This window comes from Miscanthus floridulus, chromosome 15 (assembly GCF_019320115.1).
Source record: "Miscanthus floridulus cultivar M001 chromosome 15, ASM1932011v1, whole genome shotgun sequence".
NCBI classification, from domain to species: domain Eukaryota; kingdom Viridiplantae; phylum Streptophyta; class Magnoliopsida; order Poales; family Poaceae; genus Miscanthus; species Miscanthus floridulus.
The window spans coordinates 19,992,555-20,015,390 of record NC_089594.1 but is presented as its reverse complement, the minus strand read 5'-3'; the positions used below and the strand labels follow the sequence as shown (position 1 = coordinate 20,015,390).

The 22,836-nt window shown below is 44.6% G+C and overlaps 2 protein-coding genes and 1 pseudogene across 2 annotated transcripts; 2 read left to right on the top strand and 1 right to left on the bottom strand.

The window, feature by feature from the left end:
* Positions 1-1,460: 1,460 nt before the first annotated feature.
* LOC136507150 (protein FAR1-RELATED SEQUENCE 5-like) lies at positions 1,461-3,440 on the bottom strand. The gene is made up of 2 exons (XM_066501961.1): positions 1,619-3,440; positions 1,461-1,534 (listed from the first exon to the last, which is right to left on the bottom strand). The coding sequence occupies exons 1-2, from the start codon at positions 3,438-3,440 to the stop codon at positions 1,461-1,463; spliced, it is 1,896 nt and encodes a 631-aa protein (XP_066358058.1).
* A 7,621-nt stretch (positions 3,441-11,061) lies between these two features.
* On the top strand, positions 11,062-17,209 carry LOC136507149 (uncharacterized; the record flags this gene model as incomplete). Its single annotated transcript, XM_066501960.1, has 3 exons — positions 11,062-11,614; positions 16,837-17,079; positions 17,155-17,209. Coding segments are annotated over 2 exons (690 nt in total), but the record flags the coding sequence as incomplete, so codon positions are not given.
* Positions 17,210-19,576: 2,367 nt separating this feature from the next.
* On the top strand, positions 19,577-22,822 carry LOC136507148 (uncharacterized; annotated as a pseudogene).
* The last annotated feature ends 14 nt before the right edge of the window (positions 22,823-22,836 follow it).

Genomic DNA, 22,836 nt, shown 5'->3' with positions numbered 1-22,836 from the left:
CAAATGTTTTAGGGGGGCGTCCCGCGCAAGGCCATTGTCACAGAGCCAGTATGTAAGTTAGCAATCTTTGTATAATTGATTGCTTATTTAGGGCTTGATTGATACTTATATTTGTCCATTGTGTATTTTCATGTCAAATGTACTTTCCAATTCTATTCCTTGATCGGTGGTACGTGGTGGTTGTTTATTTTAGTTCGAGAAAGATTGCAATCTTGGATTGTTGTACACTATGTTATGGAGGAGGCTCACCTATTGAGAAAGCTGTTCGTGATGAATTCGTAAGTAGGAGCAGCACATTGGCAAATACATTGTGATTATCCTTTGCAGTTTTTTCCATGTACCCGTAATTGTTACATGTGTTGCAATTGTGCCGTCTTTTTAGGTACAAAACTTGTCTGCAATCTGGAAAGAATCTGGTCATCCTGACTCTGGGTTTCATGGATATCGTGTTTACTTTGCAGATGTGCCTCAGCAGCATGAGAAGTATGTGTAATACACTTTTTTTAAAAAAAAACATGCATGATACCCTTTTTTGGTTCTCATTGTCTTGTGGCTTGTTTTTCTTGTATCTTTGTGTCAGCTTGATCAATGATAGTGGTATTTTTGCTATGAAAAACCTTGAGGCTTGGGCTATCAATGTTGATATGATGGACAAGTTGAATGAAGCTGATATTTGTCACCTTCGCATCAAATATGTCAATGACATGCTTTCTAGTCCATTCAATTCTGCGGATGAAGGACGATTTAAAGTCCAGGAATTTGATGAAGTGGTAATACTAGTTGCAATGTCCATCTGTCTTATTATGCCATCATGCTTTTGAAATGATTGTTATTTTGAAAATTTTTCTTTTCAGGTCTATGAAAAGTACTACAAGTCAGCATGAGCTGCATGCTTTGTCTAGACTTGTGTCATTTAGTGTGTAGGTTCATAGTATTAGTGCATGCTAATCTGTAAGTGAGGAATTGCCTGATATCACTTTTGTTGGTGCTATAGTGGTTGTAAAGATAAATCTACAGTGAAGAATCTAAACTGCGGTGGTTTTATATTATTTTAGTTGGGAGCTTGATGTGAAATGTTCTTTTTTCCATATTCGTAGTTGTTATCTTCCTCTGTTTCTTAGGTTTTTTTTATCAAATCTGTTTTAGTCTACTAACCTATTATAGCAAAGACAAGTGCAAGAATTTTGCTGCAGGATATGGTGGTGCTTGTCCCAAGATCGTATGCTGAAGTGTAGTGCCATATGATGAAGTTTGTACAGGTACTGCAAATGCTAGTTTATAAATTGCAAAAACGCTTACTGTAAATTGCTAGTACTTGGTACTGTAATTGTAGTTCTCATCATTTGCAATTAGAGGTCCAGGCATAATTTAAAGTAGATTTTCAGAATATCCTACTGATTACAAGAATGACATAAATGATTTTGCCAATACAATTGACATCAAGTCCTTCTATGTAATCATCATGATGAACTTGGTTCTGTTGGAGCTGCTGTTGTCTCCTTTCTTCTCTTTTTCTGAGGCTTCACTAGGGATCCTGTGAATAATAATTGGTTGTAAATGCATTTAAGTTGTAGTTTTTGGTTTCAAATCATTGTGTAATTTTGTAGTGCAGGGTTACCTGCTGTACTGTCCTTGTCTTTGGGTTTCTTGTTTTTCTTTCTTTCTGTAGCCACCATCTTTCTTTGCGCAGCTGCCATCTTTCTTTCTGCGGTCGCCTTCTTTCTTTCTTCAGTCGCCTTCTTCCTTTCTTTAGCTGCCTTCTTCTTTTCTTCAGCTGCCTTCTTCTTCTTCTCTTGCTCCAACCTTTTCCTCTCAAAATATTCTATTCTTGTCCTGAATCTCTTTGGGATTTCTAGCCTTCCCTTTGTCTTTATTCTTTCTGGGTCCTGAATGTCTGTCTCTGATTCATCACTTTCTTCTAGATCCACCATACTGTAGCCATCTTCCATCACTTGTTCTTGTTGCCTGCTGTGTCCTTCCTCATGACCTTGTTGCTGATTGTTACCATCAATTGTCTGCTGGGTGCCAAAAAGCACATCCAGTTTGACATCCAGCTTGCTGAACTTGGACAAGAGGTACTCCATTGATTTCTCAGTTTTTGATCCTTTTGAATTCAGGATTGCTGACTTCCTGGACAGCACATTGAACCTCAGCAATGCACTTGTTGCAAGGGTCTCCTCTTGCTCTCTTCTAACATGCACTCTTGTGCTCTTCTTTCTCCACCTATCCTTTATGTATTTTTCTAGAATTGTGCTTATTTCCTTCTCAATGATCACTTTTAGGATATGTGAGCAAAGAATTCCATCTTTGCTGAACTTTGCACAGATGCAGCTGAATTCTTCATTTCCCTCTATCAGATCAGTCTGAACTGTATATCTCCTGATTCTGTGCACATTGTGGATTTGGTTGCTCTTGGGCCAGACCTCAAAAGTTTTCCCTTCCTCAGTCTCCTTGTAGCTTAACCTTGCTGTTCCCTTCAGCTGTACCTGGAACTTCCTGAATATGTTCTGGTTGTACAGCTCAGCAGCTTGTTGTTCAATTGTGTACCCAAAAATAAATTCCTTGGGTGTTTTCTGGTTGCTGTAGCTTTCTTCTAGCCTCTCGTTTTTGTTGATTGTTTCAATGACACGGTCGTATTCTCGTATGAAGCCCATCATGCTATATGTCGGCCCAACATTGTCCTTCATCCTCGAGTTCATGGACTCGCTTCTGGATGTGGTTTGGATGAATGGGAAGAAGTCATGCTTGAAGTAGACAGGAATGAACCTGTGCCTCGTTTGCCACATTTTAGTCATGTACTTGTTATTCTGCAGATTCTTGTCTTCGATCATCTTCACCCACAAGGTTTCAAACTCTTCAATTATGAGGCTATTGTTTATTATATCCTCAAAATCCTCATATAGGCCTTCATGTTGTGAGAAGACCTTTGTGTTTCTGTTGTAACACTTGCTCTTGATATGGAACAGGCAGTTTCTGTGAGTTGCATTGCTAAATACTAGCTGAATTGCAGATTTCATCGCTTTGTCCTGGTCAGTTATTACCGTCACTGGGTGCTTCCCTCCCATCGCTTCCAAGAATGTTTCAAAGACCCACAGAAAAGTTTCTATTGTCTCATCATGCAGGAAGGTGCAGCCAAACAAACAACTTTGTGCGTGCCCCATTATGCCCACGAATGGAGAGAAGGGAAGGTTGTATCTGTTTGTCATGAAGGTGGTGTCGAAGCTTATACATTCACCATACTCTTTGTAATACTCGATTGAGCAACCGTCTGCCCAAAATAGGTTTCTGACTCTCCTTTCTTCATCCAGGTCTAGCTTGTAGAAGAAGGACGGGTCTTCAGTCTGCCTCTTTCTAAAGTAATCCAGCACCTTTGTCATGTCTGAGGCCTTGATCTCTCTGTTGATTTTTGTCCTGAAGTTGCTGATGTCCTTCTTCTTCATCGGCAGGGCTGTGGGTCCTCCTCTGAGGTATGACCAGTGTTTTCCTAAACGCTAAACGGTAAATAGTCGGTCACCTACCATTTAGCCATTATTCGGGCAAAACGTCCCATTAAACGGGCTAAATGGCCAATTAAACGGGATAAACGGGTGATTAAACGAAAATGGCGCACCACCGTGTAGCGTTTACACGGTGTTTAAACGGGCTAAACGACCGTTTAGGCGAACAGTGGGTATGACAGTATGCTCACCATTTGTCTTGTCGGGATGTTGTTGTCATTTAGCGTCCTGATCAGCCCCTTCTCCATATCAGTCATGTATTTGTGCCCTGAGAACAGTGTGTCCCGGTCTCCAGGTCGTAGTTCATGGTTGTGATCCAAATCTTGATGCATTATGAACCATGGACCTCCTGCCCGTTCCTCCCTCAGTGTTATTGTACAAGTACATTCTGATTTTCCCTGGACACTGGTGTTCCTTTTGGCTGATGTCTTCTTTCCAATCTGCTTATCTACCTCTGCTTCTTCTTCTTCAGTGGACTTTTGTTGATGTGCTTTGCCTGAATGGGTGCATTTCAATTCTACTCTTATAATCTCGTTGTCTCTCTTCTTAGGTGTTGTCCTCATTGAATGTTTTACAGCAAATTTGAAGCCAGCCAGAAAAGCATAGAACCTGCAGAAGTGTTCGGCAGCTGCTCTACTCTCAAACTTCTGTAGCGGCTGAGGTGTGTATGCGCTGTCAATGGGCCCATTATTTCCTTCTGATGCAGCAACCTGCTCTGCGATGATGAATTCATCAATCTCCTCTTCTATCAGGAATTGGTTGTCATTGGAATTGTGTTCATCTTCTGTTGCAGTTGACGCAGCCTCTGTGGTTCTTGATATTGGTGCATTGATGCTGCTGAAGCCATTTTCTGACGCTGTGAGTTCTTGTTCATGTAAATATGTTATTAGCAGTGTGTAGTTTTTTAGATCATTGGTGTTTTGCATTTGTAAACATTCACTGCGCACTGAAATAGGTGTAGAAAAGAATAATTTTTTTCTGTTTACCTCATCAATGTGCATGTTGTTTAATATGTCAATTTGCCAATGATGATTTTCATTTTCAGGTATGTCCTGGAGAAAGCTTGGTATTTCTTCATCATAGTGATCACCAAAATCATGTGTTGTACACAGATAAGTCAATTCTTCTTTGTTTGATGGTTGTAGTGCATTACTTGTATTCAAGCAATTTTGCTGATGCATGTGTGGCAAATTGTTGTGTTTGTGGACATGTACCTGGTATGCCATCCTTGAGTCTGATATTGATGAATCTGGTTGGGGTGCTAAGGTTTCTTCAAGAGCATTCATGTCATTTGCAATTAGCATGCCTGTTAACGATCCTTGTGTTGCTTCATGTACCTGTAATAATTATTTTAGAAATTGCACTTGTTCTAAGCTAAGATTACACAATGTAGCACTAGTAATTTTGAACATGTTTGTTTTGTAATTATGTACCTGCATGGTACCCCTTTCTGTGTCATCAATGTCTTCTTGTGAGCTCATAATTTGCTCAAGCATAAGCTCAGTGAAGCCACCCTGTATGGAAATAAATTTCTGTTCTTTTAAGAACATGTATCTGTTCAGATTCTATCAATCTCAGCAATGATTTGCTCATCTTTTTTATTGTGTATGGGTTGAAAAGGTGACTTGAACTAGTTGTGCCTCCAAGTATCTGTAAATGATCTGAGTGTGCTGTCATCATAGCTTCAATGTTAATTGAGTTGGATAATGTTGCATAGTCATCGAATCTGCTTGTTGTCATGTACAGCCTGTTCTGCTTCATTCAAAAACAAGATGTGATTAATTATTGTTTCTGCATTTGTAGCAGATCATAGAGAAAAGTACATAATTTTGCAAATTCATATTAGGAGATGCATTCTGTGTACCATGTATCCAATTAAACAAATGGATGGCCATTGCCTTATGTGAAGAGAACTAGTACCTAGTTCATCTGAGCCATCTTCTCCAGGGCTTGTTGCCACTTGTTGATCCCTTCAACTGTACTGAGATTTTGTTGTGAGGTGTCCTCCATATTTTGAAATCTGTTTTTATCAAGAGCTGAGCTGAGCTGAGCAAGCAGAGATACTGACATATGTGTAATTTGATCTGTTGCAGGGACAGTTTTGCAGAGCACTGATTGCAAGGATCTAAGAACTAGAAGTAGCAGAGTACACTAAAACATGTGTCCAGTCTAGGGATTATCAAAGATTGTTCAAAAAGGTAATGTAACCACCATTCTACTCTTTTTATCTGCTGAATTGCAATCTAAAGAAGGAAAAATTGTTTGCACAGATTGATTTCAGACCATGACTTGTTTTATGATGCCATATTGCAGGGATCTAACTCAGCAGATGGATGGATGTCTGTTGTACTGACCTTGATTGATGTTGAGGTGAGTCTTGCCTCCTTGGATCTTGAGATTTCCCACGTTCCCTCATGCTTTGATCTGGTTTCTCCCCTTTTTGCCCTACTGTGCGTGAGGAGAGTAGAGCTCCTCCTCACGAACAGATCGGTCGATCTGTTTCTGTGTGCGTTTCCTTCTCCACCAAGTTGGTGGGTGTTTTAATGGACTAAGTTGTTTCCTATCGGGCTGATGGGTTTGGGCTTTTTTTGGCAGGTTTATGGGCTACAACAACAAACAACTACAACTAGAACAGATCTGCCCTGTTTTTTGGCCTTTTTGACACAGATTTGTACTCAGATTACAACAAGTACAATTGGATACATGGTACACAGAATCGTGTGTTTTTTTTTGCATGAAACACTTGAATTTTTGCCGGATCTTTTCTGTGTGTTTTCCGTGCAGGAAACACGTGCGCGTTTTCTCCCCCTGAAACACGCGAGTTTCAGGTAGACAAGCCCTTTTTTTATCATTTTTGTTTGTGTCCTTTTTGGGTTCTTTTTTGTTTTTTTTTACCGTTTGCTATTTCCAGCTTTCCCACGTTGGGTTCTATGACTTTTTCCTTTTCCTTTATTCCTTTAATTTATGTCTTCTGTTTATCTTATAAACATAAATAATAAATATAGAATTATGGATCGGTGAATTCTTGACTCTTGTCTAAAAATAAATAAATATGCTCATTCAAAACTATTTGTTGTAATTTTGGTTAGGAATAAACTTATTACTATTATAACACGGATTAGCCGATGGTCTAACTAATCAAATTGTGGACTAAAATCTTAAGCATTTTGTTATCCAGTCTGTCCATGTTATACGTATATATATAATACAATTCTCGATGAGGGCTGCCATGTAGAAATTGAGAGCATCAATGAACGAACCAATCCTTGACGGAATGGCAAATAACTCCTTGTCAACTTTAACCAAATATTGGACTTATGTAATTTTATAGGTTCTCAAAAAAGTAGCCACAAATATATATCAATATTGTATTTTAATTCCATACAACCTTTAGAGGATAATGCCATATTATTGCCAATATTAACTTATATTATAGATGCCACGGTCATCATAAAATTAACTATAGTTTTAAAATTTTGTATAAAGGGAAAAATAAATATGTAGTTATGTGGCATTCCTGTTATTATTTCACGTTAACGTTTGATAGTTTTTTTTCCTTCCGTTGCAATGCATGGACATATATCTTGTAAAAAATTTAAAGAGTGAAACGATTTTTCCGTCTATTTTTTACTTCCACGATGCTTTTTGCACCTCTTATGGTTTAGTGTCTGGGCCTAGACTCATGACATGTGGTTGTATAAGTTAGAACCAGCCATGTTTATACATCCAACAATGTTATAGAGTCAGATTCCAATATATATTAGAACGTGATTGTTACATAAATCTCGAGGGGGAGGGGCGGCTCGCGCGGAGGGGAAGGGTGGCGCCGCCGGGCGGCTCGAGCAGACGGGAGGGTGGCTCGAGCAGAGCGGTGGGCGGACGGCGGCGCATATGGAAGGTAGAAGGAGAACGCGGAGCTGATTCTCCAAATCACGACCTTGGCGCTGCGATTTCCCTGTAGGCCAAACGAGAGCTTTTTCGCCGAGACCCGTCAGCATCAGCCAAGTCTTGGCATGGGCAAATCCTCGGGCCTCGGCCCAAGTACAAACATAGCTCATTCCAAGTTTCCAAGCAACTAGTTTCAAAAAAAAAAAAAACTTTCCAAGCATCGAAGCTACTGTGACTGTCTCAAAGGGTTTTGGGTTTTCCGTCGGGCCATGTTATGCGTTGACCGGTCGGCGTAGAGGAGCTTTTCCGACAAAAAATAATGAGTCCACTGTAGAAGCCATAAATTTTGAGTCTTTACTGGACAATCATGTGTTTTATATAATTCCAACACATGAATTTTTTTTTGCACCATAAGATTAAGATCCAACAGCCTCCACCATTCTTCTATCTCTAGCCTTCTTCTACCTTCAGACAATCACAAGATCACAGATCCACAGATCATAGATCACATATCACAGAAAACAATTTTTTTTCTATGGAAGGACAAATTACAGAGCGGTTGGTTCCATTGCCTGCGCGTTCGTCATGGGTCGTCGCGTCGTGGTCCCCTGACCGGTGCTGGTGCTGCGCTACTGGTACTGCTGGTGTCGCGCCATGGGTCGTTCGTCATAAGAAAGCGCACTGCTGGTGCCTCGCCGTGTTTTTTTGTGCTAAAAAATTCATGTGTTTTTTTGTGCTAAAACACATGTGTGTTGTATAGTATTTCTGTAATTTTTTTTTTAAGAAGAAGCCATAATTAGCCGGCCATGATATGCGCAGCGCAAGGAATTGCGAAGATTCGACTCTGAACGCGCTTTTATCAATCGTGGGCTGAAAAACTCAATGTTGGGCCGTGTATTTGGCTGTTTCTTACTTGTGGCGTTTTCCTTTTTAGACTTTTTTCCGATTGTTTCCAAACACACGTTAATTATTGTCAATCATAAACGAAGCCAGTTCATATTCCTCATCATGAAACTAAAGTAATTAAATTAACATATTGCTTTTAGATGGTTTTCTACACAATTGTCAATTAACAAAACCGAAAATTAACATTTCTAAAAAAGCTAATTAACGTTTGCAGTATTCTCCATTTGTACATTCTTCGTAACGCCTGTGCCATTCTTCACGACTGTTTCAATCTATATAACCGACGGGAAATCATTATTCTCAGCGCCGGTAGGCGGTTTTCGATTTTGTCATTGAAAATCAACGCAACAAGAAGAGTTTCATGTCTCTTCTCTCAATCTGCCTAGTTAATTTTTCCTAATATATCGAAACTAACAGTGTGTTTGGGTTGGGTCATCGGATGATCCTAGAAGCATCCGAACCTAAAACCGAGCCTCCAAGCTCGTTTGGATTGCCACACGGAATGGTCACGTCGGTCACCACCCGATGCTCCGTAACTAATTTCGCAAGTCAAGAGCAGGAACCTACTCGTCCGGCACAAAAACGGCGAACGACTCCGTGTGGAATGGAATGGAATGGAATGGAATGGACCCAGACCGGCTGAGCCTCTAATCCAAACACGCTATGAAGTGGTTTCTTCGTCCGTCTTGAACCCACGTCACGTGTCTGCGCCAATCCCAGCGCCGGTAGTCGGTTTTCGATTTCTCACGGTCGTCTCTCCCGTTCTACAGTTTCTGTTTTTTTTTTTTCCAAACACAAACGTGACGCTCCGCAAGGACAACGAAGGGGAAGAAATACCCGAGTAAAAGGAGGAGGATAATATTTATTAATAATAATGTGAAAATTAAAAAATAACATTATGAAAACCTTTCAGAGATGTAATAGGGTGTGGGTCTTTAGTAAGGGTCTTAGTGCCTGATTCTGGAGTTTACTTTGTACTTTGTCTTTTTTGGTTGGTTGCCTGGTAGTGGCTGGGTGAGTGTTCACCGGCTGCCAGTTGGGGATTGGATGCTCGATCTTTGAGCTAACTGCACTGTGAAACTTTGGCCTTTTGATAATGTTGAAAGGCCGGGGCGTTTTTGCCCTTGAACTCTAAAAAAAATTAGAGAACATATTTGTAGTCTAGCGGGGTAGAAGTGGACGGGGGTGGGGGGGGGGGGGTGCTGGTATATGCCGCGCGTTCAGCATCGAGGAACATGGCAATAATTTTTGAGGAAAATTCATGGATGATTCTCTCCTTGCTAAGTTGGAGGACCATCCATGAATATTTCTCATATTTTTTTTGTGTGTGGCATGTTGAGTGTTTTTTTTGCTTGGGAGACTAGTAATTGCTTTAGGGTTCCTATTTTCATAGCACAACTGTCTATCTTTAACCCGACTGTGCACTCTCTATTGCACCTTTATCAGCAAGACAAAACTCTATAGATTATGCCTTTGGCTTCGGGTTTGTTTCCAACTTGTGTTACAATCAATTGCAACTCCATCTCTTCATCCCCATTGCTCAACTATTGCTTCATGGTCATGATTAAATCTGCCACCTCCTAGCCTTGCTCACCTCCTTCACGTGGACCTAACTTGATCATCTCCATTGAAAGCAACAATTAGTTCATTATTTGTTACTTAATTAGCAAAACTAAACTAGGGTTTTCATAGGATAAGTCTTGCGAAATACAATTAAGTATTCAAGGTTTTTATTTTCCAATGTTGTAGGTAATTTGGTTGAGTTGAGTTTCGGAAGTATTGTGGCAGGTTTGTCTTAACAATGATAGTCCCCGGGAGTAGGTTGGAAGCCAATGCAGGTTCCATGTCGATGGACTCAACATAAACTTGTGCTTATCTTTTACTACTTTACTTAAAACTCCTTGAAGTATTGTCCCTCTATTTGGTTTAAGTACTATGAATTATTTGATTTCCGCTGCAAGAACTCCGAACTTGGTTGAAATAACCTCTATTTGAACTCCTGTTATGTATTATTTATTTTTATTAAACTTCTACTGTAATGTGATGTGTGTGGACCCATGACCCTTGTTCAATCCTTAGTTGTAAAGGTCATGATATCTGGCATTTCTGTAAGGATGCCCAATAGACTACTAGATTTAGCTTGTTTCAAATGTGCATGGTATCATAATGTTTAAAAGCGCATTTGAACCACGTTAAGTTGAACGGTTACGCGATAGCGAGCAAACCCAACCCACTTGCATCTCTACATAGAACATGCCCTTTGCATCAAAATGTGCGGTCTGTATCTTCAATGGCCACATCAACCAAAACTTGGAGAGTCTCGTCGGCGTCTTCTAACCAGAAGGTATCCTTAATAACTACTCCCTCCATTCTAAATTATATAAGACGTTTTGGATTTTTTAGATTTATAATTTTTTATGCACCTATATATACACTATTTTAGATGCACGGTAAAAATAGTGTATCTAAAAAAACGAGATCGTTCTTATAATTTAGAATTTCTATCGAGGGATATCCTCCTTTTTTGCGTTATACTAATATAATTAGTTCACTCACTCCGGAGACGGGTTGGATCGTCCCATTCACTATAGGACGGCCGTGGAGTTAGCAAGGAAGGTCGTTTTTTTTTCTAAAAAAAAAGTTTGGAAGGTCGGTTCGCTGGTATAGGAAGGAGGAGAGAGAGGAGTGGACCCCGCCACTTGTCGTTTCGCGGTGCGTCCCCGTCCTCCCCTCCCCTCCCCTCCCGCCGCCGCCTCGCCACGTTTGAGCCCACCGCCCGCCGCCGCCGCCATGGGGAAAACACAAGGATTCGAAATTCGCGAATGACTACCAGATCCCGGTGGAGGTCCTCCGCGACGGACTTCCTCTGCTACTTCGGGACGCCCAAGACGACGAGGTGCGGGGCGGGAACCTCGTACGCGTCGCTACCGCCGACGGCCTCGCCCTCGCCCTCTCCCAGCAGGCCCTGGGCAGCGACCCTCTTCAGGTCTACCTCGTGCACTACATCGCCCCGAAAGAAGCGCAACGGATCGAGTCAATGGTGGAGGATATGAAGGAGGAGCCGCAAGCCGAGGCAGGAGGAGCCGCCGCCGCCGGGGCCCCCTTCGTCATCGTCAACGAGCGCGTCTTGCAGGCAAAGGCTCTTGCGCTGATGGCGATGAGGGGCGAAATTACCGACATCAACACCACGATGGAGGAAGTGCGCGCCAAGGAGCAGGCACCGTACTACATTACGAAGACCTCCCTCGTGGACCACGGCCTGCAAGCCGGCGACCACCTGAAGCGGTTGAAGAAGGCGTACTTCGCCTCCCGCGCGCTGGCTGGTATTGACGGCCCACCCGCCCTCCCTCTCTCTTCTGTTGTGTTATTTTGCTGATATGATTCATTTAGAACAAAACTATTTGCTGATATGATTCGTACTACAGACAACAGTGGCCAATGTATCATATATACCTGCCAATGTATATCTGCTAGTGACAATGCACATGTACCTTTCCTGTTCTGATTACTCAGAATTTTGTCTACACTTTTCTTGTGAACTGAAAGTTGGTCATCACTCTGTTGTACTACCAAAAGAAAAGAAAAATTATCTAGAGTCCATATTTTAAGAGTTAAATACACCAGAGGTCCACTAACCTGTGAGGAGGTTTCAGTTGGGTCCATCAACTTCCAAAGTGGCTTTTTGGGTCCATAAACTTTGTACGCCGTATCACTTAGGTCCATACCTCTCCACGTTGGCTTCTCGTGCTGACGTGGCCTCTTGACATGTCCATCTGATCGCTTTGCTCCTGCTGTTGCCACTCCTCGTGGTGGCCGCCTACCTGACTGCGGCGGCCGCCTCCCGTCGCCGGCGCTCGCGGTGCTACCTCCTGGACTACGTCTGCTACAAGCCGTCGGACGACCGCAAGGTGTCCACGGAGATGCTCAGCGCCGCGAATGACCGCAACGAGCGGCTCAGCGTGCCCCTCCTCCGCTTCCTCCTCCGCGTCGTCCTCCGCTCGGGCCTCAGCGAGCACAAACCTACGCCCCGCGCACCGTCATCGCCAGCCGCGAGCACAGCCCCACCCACTAGGACTGCCTCGATGAGATGGACGCCTTCTTCCACGCCACCGTGGCGGAGCTGTTCGCCAGGGCCAGGCAGACGAGCGTTTGCCTCGGCCCCCGTGACGTCGACGGGCTGGTCATCAACGTCAGCACATTCCACCCGGCGCCGTCGCTCGAGTCCCGGATCGTGCGCGCACACGGCATGCACGACGATATGCTGCTCACCACCGACTCGGCGTTCCGCAGGCGCACCAAGATGGAGCTCCGCGTCGTGGAGCTCGCCCGCTTCGCGACCGTCGTGGCGTGCCGAAAGCTGCTGCGCCGCATCAGTAGCAGCAGCTCTGCCAGCTCCGCGACCAGTAATAGTAAGGTCCACTTCAAGGGCGGTGCCGACCACTTCTGCCTCCACCCCGGCGGCGTAGCGGTGATCGACGCGGTGAAGCGGGACATGGGGCTGGAAGAGCGCGACGTGGAGCCGTCGAGGATGACGCTGCACAGGTGGGGGAACACGTCCACGAGCAGCGTCTGGTACGTGTTCCAGAGCTGCAGCACCTCGAGGCTCGGCAGCGCCCTATCGTCCGCGGCTGCACGACGAAGACAGGGAGGGGAACGACAACATCAACGGTGGGCGCCGCGGAGGACGACCTGCTCACGTTCCTGTGTGGCCACGGCAGCAGCTCACCTGGGCCCACAGAGGGCGGCGACGACACCTCCTCGCATGCCCACAGTGGCGGCTCGCCCGCGCGCCTATGGGGCCACGGCGCGCCTGCTCGCGCACCCACGGTGACGGCATCGGCTTCTGCTCGCGCGCCCGCAGGGCTACGGTTGGCCTGTTTTCGCGCCTGTGTGGCAGGGCGGCGGTACCTGCCTACATACCCGCATGGCCACGGCAGCGGCTCGCCAGCGCGCCCGCAGCGGTGACGGTGGTGCCTGCTCGTGCGCCTGTAGTCTTTTTGACAAAATGCATTGGCAAAGGGCTGCTTCATTGAGCCTAGTCATCATGCCACATCAGCACGAGAAGCCAACGTGGAGATGTATGGACCTAAGTGATACGGCGTACAAAGTTTATGGACCCACAAAACCACTTTGAAAGTTGATGGACCTAACTGAAACATCATCACAAGTTAATGGATCTCTGGTGCATTTAACTCATATTTTAAAGTTTTTCCTTGTCTGTGTGCCCTTAAGGCCTTCTTTGGATGCATGTGTATCCACTTCAATCCACATGTGTTGGAGTGGATTGGAATGGAACTTAGTTTAATTCATTTCCAATCCAATTCAACATATGTGGATTGAGATGGATACATGCGCATCCAAACAAGGCCTAATTAGTCTAGGTGTGTTATGACCGGCATCCCCTATGCTAGGCGCAGGCCCAATAGTGGCTAGGGGGGCGGTCTGTTAAGGGGCTTAGAGGCCCAATTTATCGTTTATTTGGTATTTTCTTAGAGATAGATATAGTTCCTTAATTATAGCATCTATAGGGAAGGATAAATACTTGTAATAAGGGATGATTGGAATTAAGCAGAAAGCAACAATTAAGTTGCTGGCTTCCCTGGGGAGCCAGCCGTCCCTACCCTCTCTCCCTCACGTGAACAGTACCCGCGTTACTGTAGCGCTATGTGAACTCTAGGGCTGCAGCAGCAGCCACCGCTCTCGCCGCCACGGCCCCTCGCCGACGTCGAGAGTACAGACCACGTCCTCCCCTCTTCCACCCCTATAACCTGCGCAGCAACGCCGGTAGGGCATCAAGACCTACCAATGTGGTATCAGAGATCTCTGGGTCGATCATGTTCAGCCCTCTACCGAGTTCTTCCCACCCGCCGCCGCCGCACACCCACCCGCTTCCACCAGCGTCTTCGTCGGCGCTGCTGCCCCACACAGCAGGCGCGCTGGCATTGGGCGCGCTGGCATCCTCAGGGGCGATTGCGCCCTCTGCCCCGGCGCCGTCCGCCCTCGTCCTCACCCCGGAGCAGATGACGGCTGCAATCTTGGAATTAGGGCAGGCCATGGCGGGCATCAGGGCCTTCTTCGTCAGGCCCTATGCGCCCCAGCCGCAGCCCCAGCTGCCACCTCCTTCGCCGCCACACCAACAATAGCTACCCCCACCGCCGCCACCCTCGGCCGCGACCATGGCGCCGGTCATCTCGTACCAGTATGGGATGCCCTAAGACGGGACTGCGACGACCTCGTTCCCAGCCGTGCCGCCGCCGTCCCAGGGTGTTCCCATCCAGCAGATCAAGTTCCCACCATCGCCGTCACCGTCACCGCTTCCGGATTGGATCACTGGTTCATCGAAACCCATCTACACGGTGCCCAGTACCCAACCGCACCTACCACCGCTCCCGACCACCGGGGCTGTCATGGCGCCTGGCGGTGCCCCGGCTCCGGGCGTCCTCTACGGCAGGGTGGATGGCCCCCTATTCCACAACGGTAGCCTGATGCCGATGCTCTCCGCCGCGTCACCCTCGCTGGACAGCATGGGCGCGGCGCCGTCGGTCGCCGCACAGGACCCGCCACCGCCCAAGTTTTACAAGTTGGATTTCGCCACATACAACGGCTCCGTTGATCCCCTGAATTGGCTCAACCAGTGTGAGCAATTCTTTCGGGGTCAGCGCACGCTCGTCTCTGACCGTACCTGGCTCGCCTCCTATCATCTCCGGGGGGCAGCCCAGAGTTGGTACTACGCCCTCGAGCAGGACGAGGGCATGCCACCGTGGGAGCGCTTCAAGGAGCTGTGTCGTCTACGCTTCGGCCCTCTGATCCGCGGGAGTCGGCTGGCTGAGCTGGGCCGGCTGCCGTTTGTTTCCACTGTGCAGGAGTTCGCCGATCGCTTCCAGGCGGTGGCATGTCACGCCCGAGACGTCTCCATGCGTCAGCGGGCCGAGCTCTTCGTGGGTGGCCTTCCAGATCATATCCGGGTGGACGTGGAGATGCACGACCCCCCAGACCTCCAGACGGCCATGTACTACGCCCGGGCGTTCGAGCGTCGTGCGGCTGCCATGCAGCCGGTGCCGGCTCCGCGTCAGGGTCAGCCTCCTCCGGCGCGCGCACCTAGGGCGGCCCAGGCGGGGCAGGCCCCCGCTGCGGCCAATGCGGCCCCCGCGGTGCCCCCGTTTCGCCGCCTTACACCGGCGGAGCAGTTGGAACGTCATCGCCAAGGACTATGCTACAACTATGACGAGCCCTACGTCCCTGGACATGTGTGTCAGCGGCTCTTCTACCTGGAGTCCGGGGACTACATTGAGGAGGACGCCGCGCCCGCCGAATACGGGGAAGCGGCCATACCACCAGAGGCCTCTTGACGAGTTCCACGAGCACTTCCCCGACTTCCAACTCGAGGACGAGTTATTTGCGTAGGTGGGGAGAGATGTTACAATCGGCATCCCCTATGCCAGGCGCAGGCCAAATAGTGGCTAGGGGGCCGGTCTGTTAAGGGGCTTAGAGGCCCTATTTATTGCTTATTTGGTATTTTCTTAGAGATAGATATAGTTCCTTAATTATAGCATCTATAGGGAAAGATAAATACTTGTAATGGGGGATGATTGGAATTAAGCAGAAAGCAACAATTAAGTTGCTGGCTTCCCTTGGGAGCCAGCCGTCCCTGCCCTCTCTCGCTTGCGTGTACAGTACCCGTGTTACTGTAGCGCTACGTGAACTCTAGGGTTGCAGCAGCAGCCGCCGCTTTCGCCGCCACGACCCCTCTCCGACGTCGAGAGTACAGGCCACGTCCTCCCCTCTTCCACCCCTATAACCGATGCAGCAACGCCGGTAGGGCATCAAGACCTACCAAGGTGTCATGGCATGGTTGGTTGCAGTATGATGTGATATGATATTATGATATGATTTGGGGTAGGTTCTTGCATTTGAACTATGGTTGGATTGATACATGACATTACAGAGAAGAATTTAGTTTTCATTGTCAATGAATTGAGTTATCGGTTTAGCTTCAGTGTAATGAGATGTGCTAGACTGCTTGTCAAAATATCGCTGCATTGTTCTAGCATCCTGGCTTGACTGTATTTCTTATAAAAAAAAAACTTGTGCTACTTGCTGGACTATGACAGTAAAGTTGTATTGCTTCTTTGTTTAGGATCATTAAGGCATACATGTTATTTTGGTAAGAGAGGTTTATATGTATCAGATGGAAAGTGAACTAAAACTCTAGCAGTATAGTTATCACTTATTTATTTACCTATAGTTTATTCTTCATCCTTAATAGTCAACATAGCGTCAATTTAGATTGTCTGGGTGTGCTTACTGTTGGTATTTTAAGCCTGTGTTCAATGGATATATGATATGGTTGTTTGGCAAGTGCCTTTACTATCAAAACCACAAGAACTGGAAGCTGATCATCTGTCAGAATTAACCCACTTGATATAATGCTTGCGATAGCTTGTTTCTTTTGGGCAACTGGAGTATCACAGTTGTATCACAGTTTTTTTTCAAGATCCTGCTCTTTTGTTATGCTAGTGATATCGAAATTGTGGGTGAATTGCAGGGCATTTTAACGTTGCTAAAGCCACCCTGAAGCGCATTGATCGAGCACTGTTCGAGTCACTGTTTCAGAGCTTTCCTATGACAGGGATGGAGGAACAGGATCATCTGATGGAACTGGCAGCGGAGTACCAGCAGTAGTGCCCACAGCATAAGTCTCTAGCTTTGGCGGAGATTGTTCAGCATCTGCTTGCGCTCCTTGCATTTCTGGATTTTCAGGACAAAAAGAGACTCCTGACGCCTGAAGGTAACCTCTCTCATGGTTATGATTCTCCAGCTGATTCCTGATAGCATGTTTACTTCCTTATTACTTTGTTACTAGCCGGTTGATGCCTGGGAACCTCCCCGTGCTCTCTCTCTCTCTCTCTATATCTATCTATCTATCTATCTATCTATCTATCTATCTATATATATATAGTATTACTATATGGTACCTGGGTACTAAATAATTATTCAGTACCCAGCGTCCTGTTGGCAGGAAAATAGGCCCACCGCGCCTGCACCCCGCCGTTCAGGCTCACAGGCCCGGCCCACCAACGGACGAGCTCGATTGGTTTAGCAGCTCGGGAGCTCCCCCAACCCAGATGCGGTTTCAATTTCCTCGCCCCCATCCGCTCGGTCTCTTCCCTTCCTACGCCGGCACCGCCCGTCCGCCCCCTCTCCGCTCGCCTGCTCCGGACCAACCCCCGCCGGTGCTCCTCCTCAACCCACCTCCGTCGGACCCCCGTCCGCTCGCCGCCGGTGTCGCCCCACAACCCACCGTCGCTGCCCTGCTTCGCATCCTTGAGGCCTTGAGGGGACGGAGACGGGACGCCGCCAGTCGCTCCTTGCCGCCGTTGGCCGTGGCCTGCTGCAGCTGCTTGAGGGTGTTGGAGCAGCAGACTTGCACGGCCACGGTAGTGTCCGGCAGCCGCAGCGCGCGGGAATACCTCGTCTTGGCCAGCAGACATTCAACGCCGAGCAAAGCTGCCGCGTCCCCTCCAGGTACCGGGACTTCACCTTGTCGTTGTGGTTCACATTTATAATTCTTGCATTTTAATTTCTCATTTTTCTTCCACCTGTTGGGTATTATTTTTCCACATTAATTTCCGATTTTTCTTCTTCCACCTGTGAGAGGTTCTTCCCCTGGAACGATGGCCACCAAGCATCCACCTCCATTTGCAGCAGCTCGCAGTTCCTCAAATCAATATTTGTAAATTTAAGCTGTATAGTATAGGAATGCGGTATTCTAAATAGATTCTGATTCAATGTCTTCATATTCCGGTTGGAGCTGGTTGATAAGATGCTTGACAACCCAAAAAGGATTGTTTTTTAGAGCACACAACAATGGTAAGTACATGTTTTTTAGTGGCCTTTTTCATGTGTTGGAGCTGCTTTTCTCTCTAGGATGATGTTAATGTGATTATTCCCCATTTAGATATGAGGTCCCTCTGCGATAAGAAAAGGTTAATCTGTTGCAATATGGAATTAGTTTTTTCTAAATGAATAGACAAAACTAGGTACATTCATTTACAGCTTATCTAATCTTGTTTATGATTCTTTTCTTTTTAAATTTATATGTAAATGATCTGATGCATGGACACATAATTAGAGAACAATTTAATATACATGGATTTCAATTTTGCTATCACAAATCACCAATATTCTTTCATTGCACTTTGTCTTGTCATTTTGTCAATTACACTGTTCATCTTGTTATGAAAGCTCACAAGATTTTCAATTCATTAAAAGCATCTACCTTGTCCTGCATTTAACAACGATCAATGGCACTTTCAATTGCACATGTATAAAGGATCAATGTTTTGCCATCTGCATCCATGTGAATATGTTTGAAGTTCTCCTTTGGCTGCCAAAAACGATCTGGATATCGAACCTTGATCTTTGCTCCCTCTGATTCCAAGTTATTGTATGATCTCTGTTGTCAAATATTCAATTTATTTAATCATCAATATGTCAACATTTGTGTAGATTGAGAACATAGAGTTAGTACTTCTGGATTCTTCATTGAAAACACATTTACATTGAGGGAGGATTTGATATTTATTATTGGAAAGCACATCATTTCTCTTCTACCTGTAACCTGCCTCCCTATACTAGTATTTCAGTTCATGCTAGCTTATAGAAATTGATACGTGGTTATATTCATGAATAATTGTGTGGAGCAGCTATTCTTATAGTGGCCATCTAGCATTTCTAGTTGCCAAATATCTAATAATTTTACAAATATTATCTTGCCACCTTATTATATCCGTTCTTTTTCTACAAGAGAGCAGCAGCTCCATGTTGTTCAAATTCTAGCATGCATGTTATATTGAGTTTTTTCATCACTTAGCCACGGCCAGCTATTGCTCTTTCAGCTCTCTGTATGGTAGAATGCTTTTGTGCACTTGACAGATGTGTTGACTTATTATGTATTATTTCTGCTTGTTGATAAATTTGCTCAGTCTATTGAACTAAAAGATTTGATCTTGCAAATTTCATCTGGCTAATTACAATGTTTTTTTGCAACAAAAGATTGGTGGCTTGAAATGTGATTTGTGGCTTGAATAGGTTTCTATACATGCAAGGAATCTTTGTTTCTTGGTTTCTAGTACATGTTAATAGCATGCCCTTTAACTATGATATTTAATTTTTCTCCCAATATGATTTTTCTATATTAAGTTTCAGCTCCCTCTCCTGTCCACTCGGTCTCCTTCCCTCCCTCTGCCGGCACCGCCCGTCCCTCCCTCTCCGTACCACCGCTGGCCATCTATCCGCCGTGCCTCCCGCCACGCCACCCCATAGCGCTGTGCCGCCGAACACACACGTTGATTGCCGAGCTTGCATCATTTTGGATGGAGCCACCCGGTCCCTCAGGTTTCCTTTACCCTCATTCATGCATCTCGCTTTGATGCCCCATTAAGGTAGTGTCAAATTTGCTTGACTATTTAGATTCCCTGATATGGTTACTGTTTGTTAAAGAATGATTAATGTGTTTCCATTTCATTTTTTATTTTCCCTTTTATTTTAGTTTTGGTAAGCATTATGCAGATATAATTCTTGAACATCCTGTTGAACTTCATTAATTCATTATGCGATGATCAAATTGGTTTCTTACAACCATACACATTGATTTAGCTTTTTATTGTGTTTTTTTAGATCATACACGTATGTTTTTACTTATGGCGTGATTATAGTTTCATAAATCAATTCTATTTATTCTGCATTTGCAGAGGATGCCCATGCCGGAAAAGGCCCTGGTTCGTCAACTAAAAGGTTCTTTTTTTCATTTCCCCATTATGTTTTACTTATCTTATTTTAGACATTCACATTGAGTCAGCACTTGCAACTACATTGTTATGTGGATTGAGTTTGTAATTTTAAGTTGTAGACTATACGAGTGCAGTATTCTAATTAGATTCTGACTCAATGTCTTCAGATTCCGGTTGGAGCTAGTTGATAAGATGCCTGACAACCCAAAAAGGCTTGTATTTGAGAGCACTCAACAGCGGTCAGTACATGCTTTTTTTAGTGGCCTTTTTTATGTGTTGTACCTGCTTTTCTCTGTACGATGATGCTAATGTGATCATTGCCCATTTAGGTATGAGGTCCCTTTGCGACAAGACGAGAGGTTACCCTCCTCTCCTGGTACAACCTTTGCATCGGCTCCACCAAATAGAGGTGCAAAGGGGAATGGCTGTACTATAATTTTAATCTGTTGCAGTATGGAGTTAGTATTTTACAAATGACTAGATAAAATTAGATATATTCATTTACAGCTTATCTAATCTTGTTTATGAATTTTTTATTTATATTTATATGATCTGATGTATGTACACATAATTAGAGAATAATTTAATATTCATGGATTTTAAATTTTGCTATCTTAAATTTCCATTATTCTTTTCATTCCACTTTGGCTTGTCCTTTTGTTAATTAACACTTTTCATCTTGTTCTGAAAGCTCACAAGATTTTTCTATTCTTTAAAATCATCTACCTTTGTTGTTTATTATTTTCCTTGTCTGGTCCTTTTGGTATTCAGATGCAAGGCATTCCCCTTCTAAGAACCCTGCGGTAGCACCTACTTCCCGTGAACACTCTCGGAGAAGGTATTGTTTTCTTACAATCTTGTGTACCAAATTTCCCACCAATCATAATCGTCTGAGGCATATCAGTGTACTCTTCCAATTTGTATATTCTGTACTAACATGCTACACAAAAATCTCCTTCTTCTATCTCCTATTTAACCATACCCCTGGTTTTATTTTTTTCCCAAAAGTTCATGGATCATTTTTTCTATTTGTTTGTAGGACTCATGCTGCTCAGCGTACTGTGGATAGGGTCCCGTGTAACCTTAAGATGGTGGTTTTTGAGAGCTCGCAGGAGAGGATCATACGTGTTTCAATTTATTATAATTCTATTTATTTCCTAGAATCATCAATTAATGTTAATTCTTAGTCTGTTGTTAAAGTTTATCTGTTCGTGGCCTTTTTTTTAGGTTTGAGCATCATATTCGACCAGAGCATGTGTTGCATTCTGCAGCTGGTCACGACAGTGATGACGACGACTTCATGCCCATTCCCAACACCCGTTCATCCTCACACATCGACAAATCTAAGGATGTTGGTCCGAGGAAAACTAGGCAAACACGAGCAGGATTGTCGACCGGTGCATGTACAGAGGTGTATACCATTTATTTACTTCTGCACTTTCTTTTCATAAGAGTTATCATTCTAAAGCTCCTCTTCGTATGTATCACTAGTTTGTTTTTTCCTTCAATATACCACAAATCTACTATCATGTCTTTGTTGCCAAATCTCTACTTTTCTATATCTGTTTTGCTTTCTACTACCCCTGCAATTTTTTTTCGACTACACTACCCCTGCATTAGTTTATCATTCCTACATCCCTTTCCCCAATTATTAGTTTTTTTAGAAATATGTCTTCTCGACTACCCATGCATCAGTTTATCATTTCTACAGTGCTTCTAAGAATTCCGAGTGTCTCTTCTTTTTTATCCATTCTTGTCCTTACTATTTCTAAAATTCTTGTTATTTGTCCCAGGCAAGACAAAGGAAAAAGAGAGCTACCAGCTGTTCTTCCATTGTAAATGTTCGGTGCAATCCCAGAGATGTTATTTTCACCACTAACTTGTTGAACCCACAACAATATGCTGCTATCGAAGCTGATGGGTTTGGTCATTTGCTGAAAATGAAGATCGATGCTGTAGAGAACAAGAATCTGCTAACCTGGCTATTAGACCACACTGACCCTGATCGTATGCTAATTAGGATTGGTGCAGGCAAGGTCCTTCCGATTACCCCACAAATAATTAGCATGATTCTTGGTTTGCCTATACGTGGTGAAAACTTCAAGCAATACTCATGGAAGGAAGGTATCATATTTCGCCAGCAGCTTATCTCTGATCTTAACCAAAGTCTCACCGAAGATTGTGACATACATATATCAAACCTGCAACAAGAGATCTTAAAGGGAAATGTGAACCCCCTCATGAAGAGATGCTTCTTCATCATACTTTGCAACAGGCTTCTACTTCCCAGCAGCAGTAACACCATTGGTTCAGTTGACATCAAGAGGACAATGGATCACCAATTGTTCGGAGTTGTTGACCGGTCCCAGGCTGTATTCAATGATCTCCAGATAGCTGTTCGCAGCTAGCACGATCGTGACAAAAATCAACTCACTCAAAACATATATGGCTGTGCCATTTTCCTGCTAGTAAATTTATTTTCATCCATCCATCTTTTTATTTATTTTTTGCAGCTTTCCTACCACCTAACAATGTATGGCTTTGCCAATTTTTTTCACCCCATCTTTTTTGTCAACAGGTATACTATCCCGACAACATTGACCACCCTGTCTCATTGGTGGACCGGACTTCGACTCCACGCCTCGCCTTTTTATGATAATGCTCTAATAGATCGCTTAACTGTTGCTGATACTACTATAACCACTCAGGGTGCACATACTTTTGGTGTCCAACCTGTGAGTCAGCTATCTTAT

Excerpts from the sequence above, each read along its gene's own strand:
- LOC136507150 (XM_066501961.1), bottom strand. The coding sequence starts at position 3,440 with ATGAAGAAGAAGGACATCAGCAACTTCAGGACAAAAATCAACAGAGAG. Across the intron at positions 1,535-1,618 it reads AGACAAGGACAGTACAGCAG|GATCCCTAGTGAAGCCTCAG; the intron begins GTAACCCTGCAC and ends TATTATTCACAG.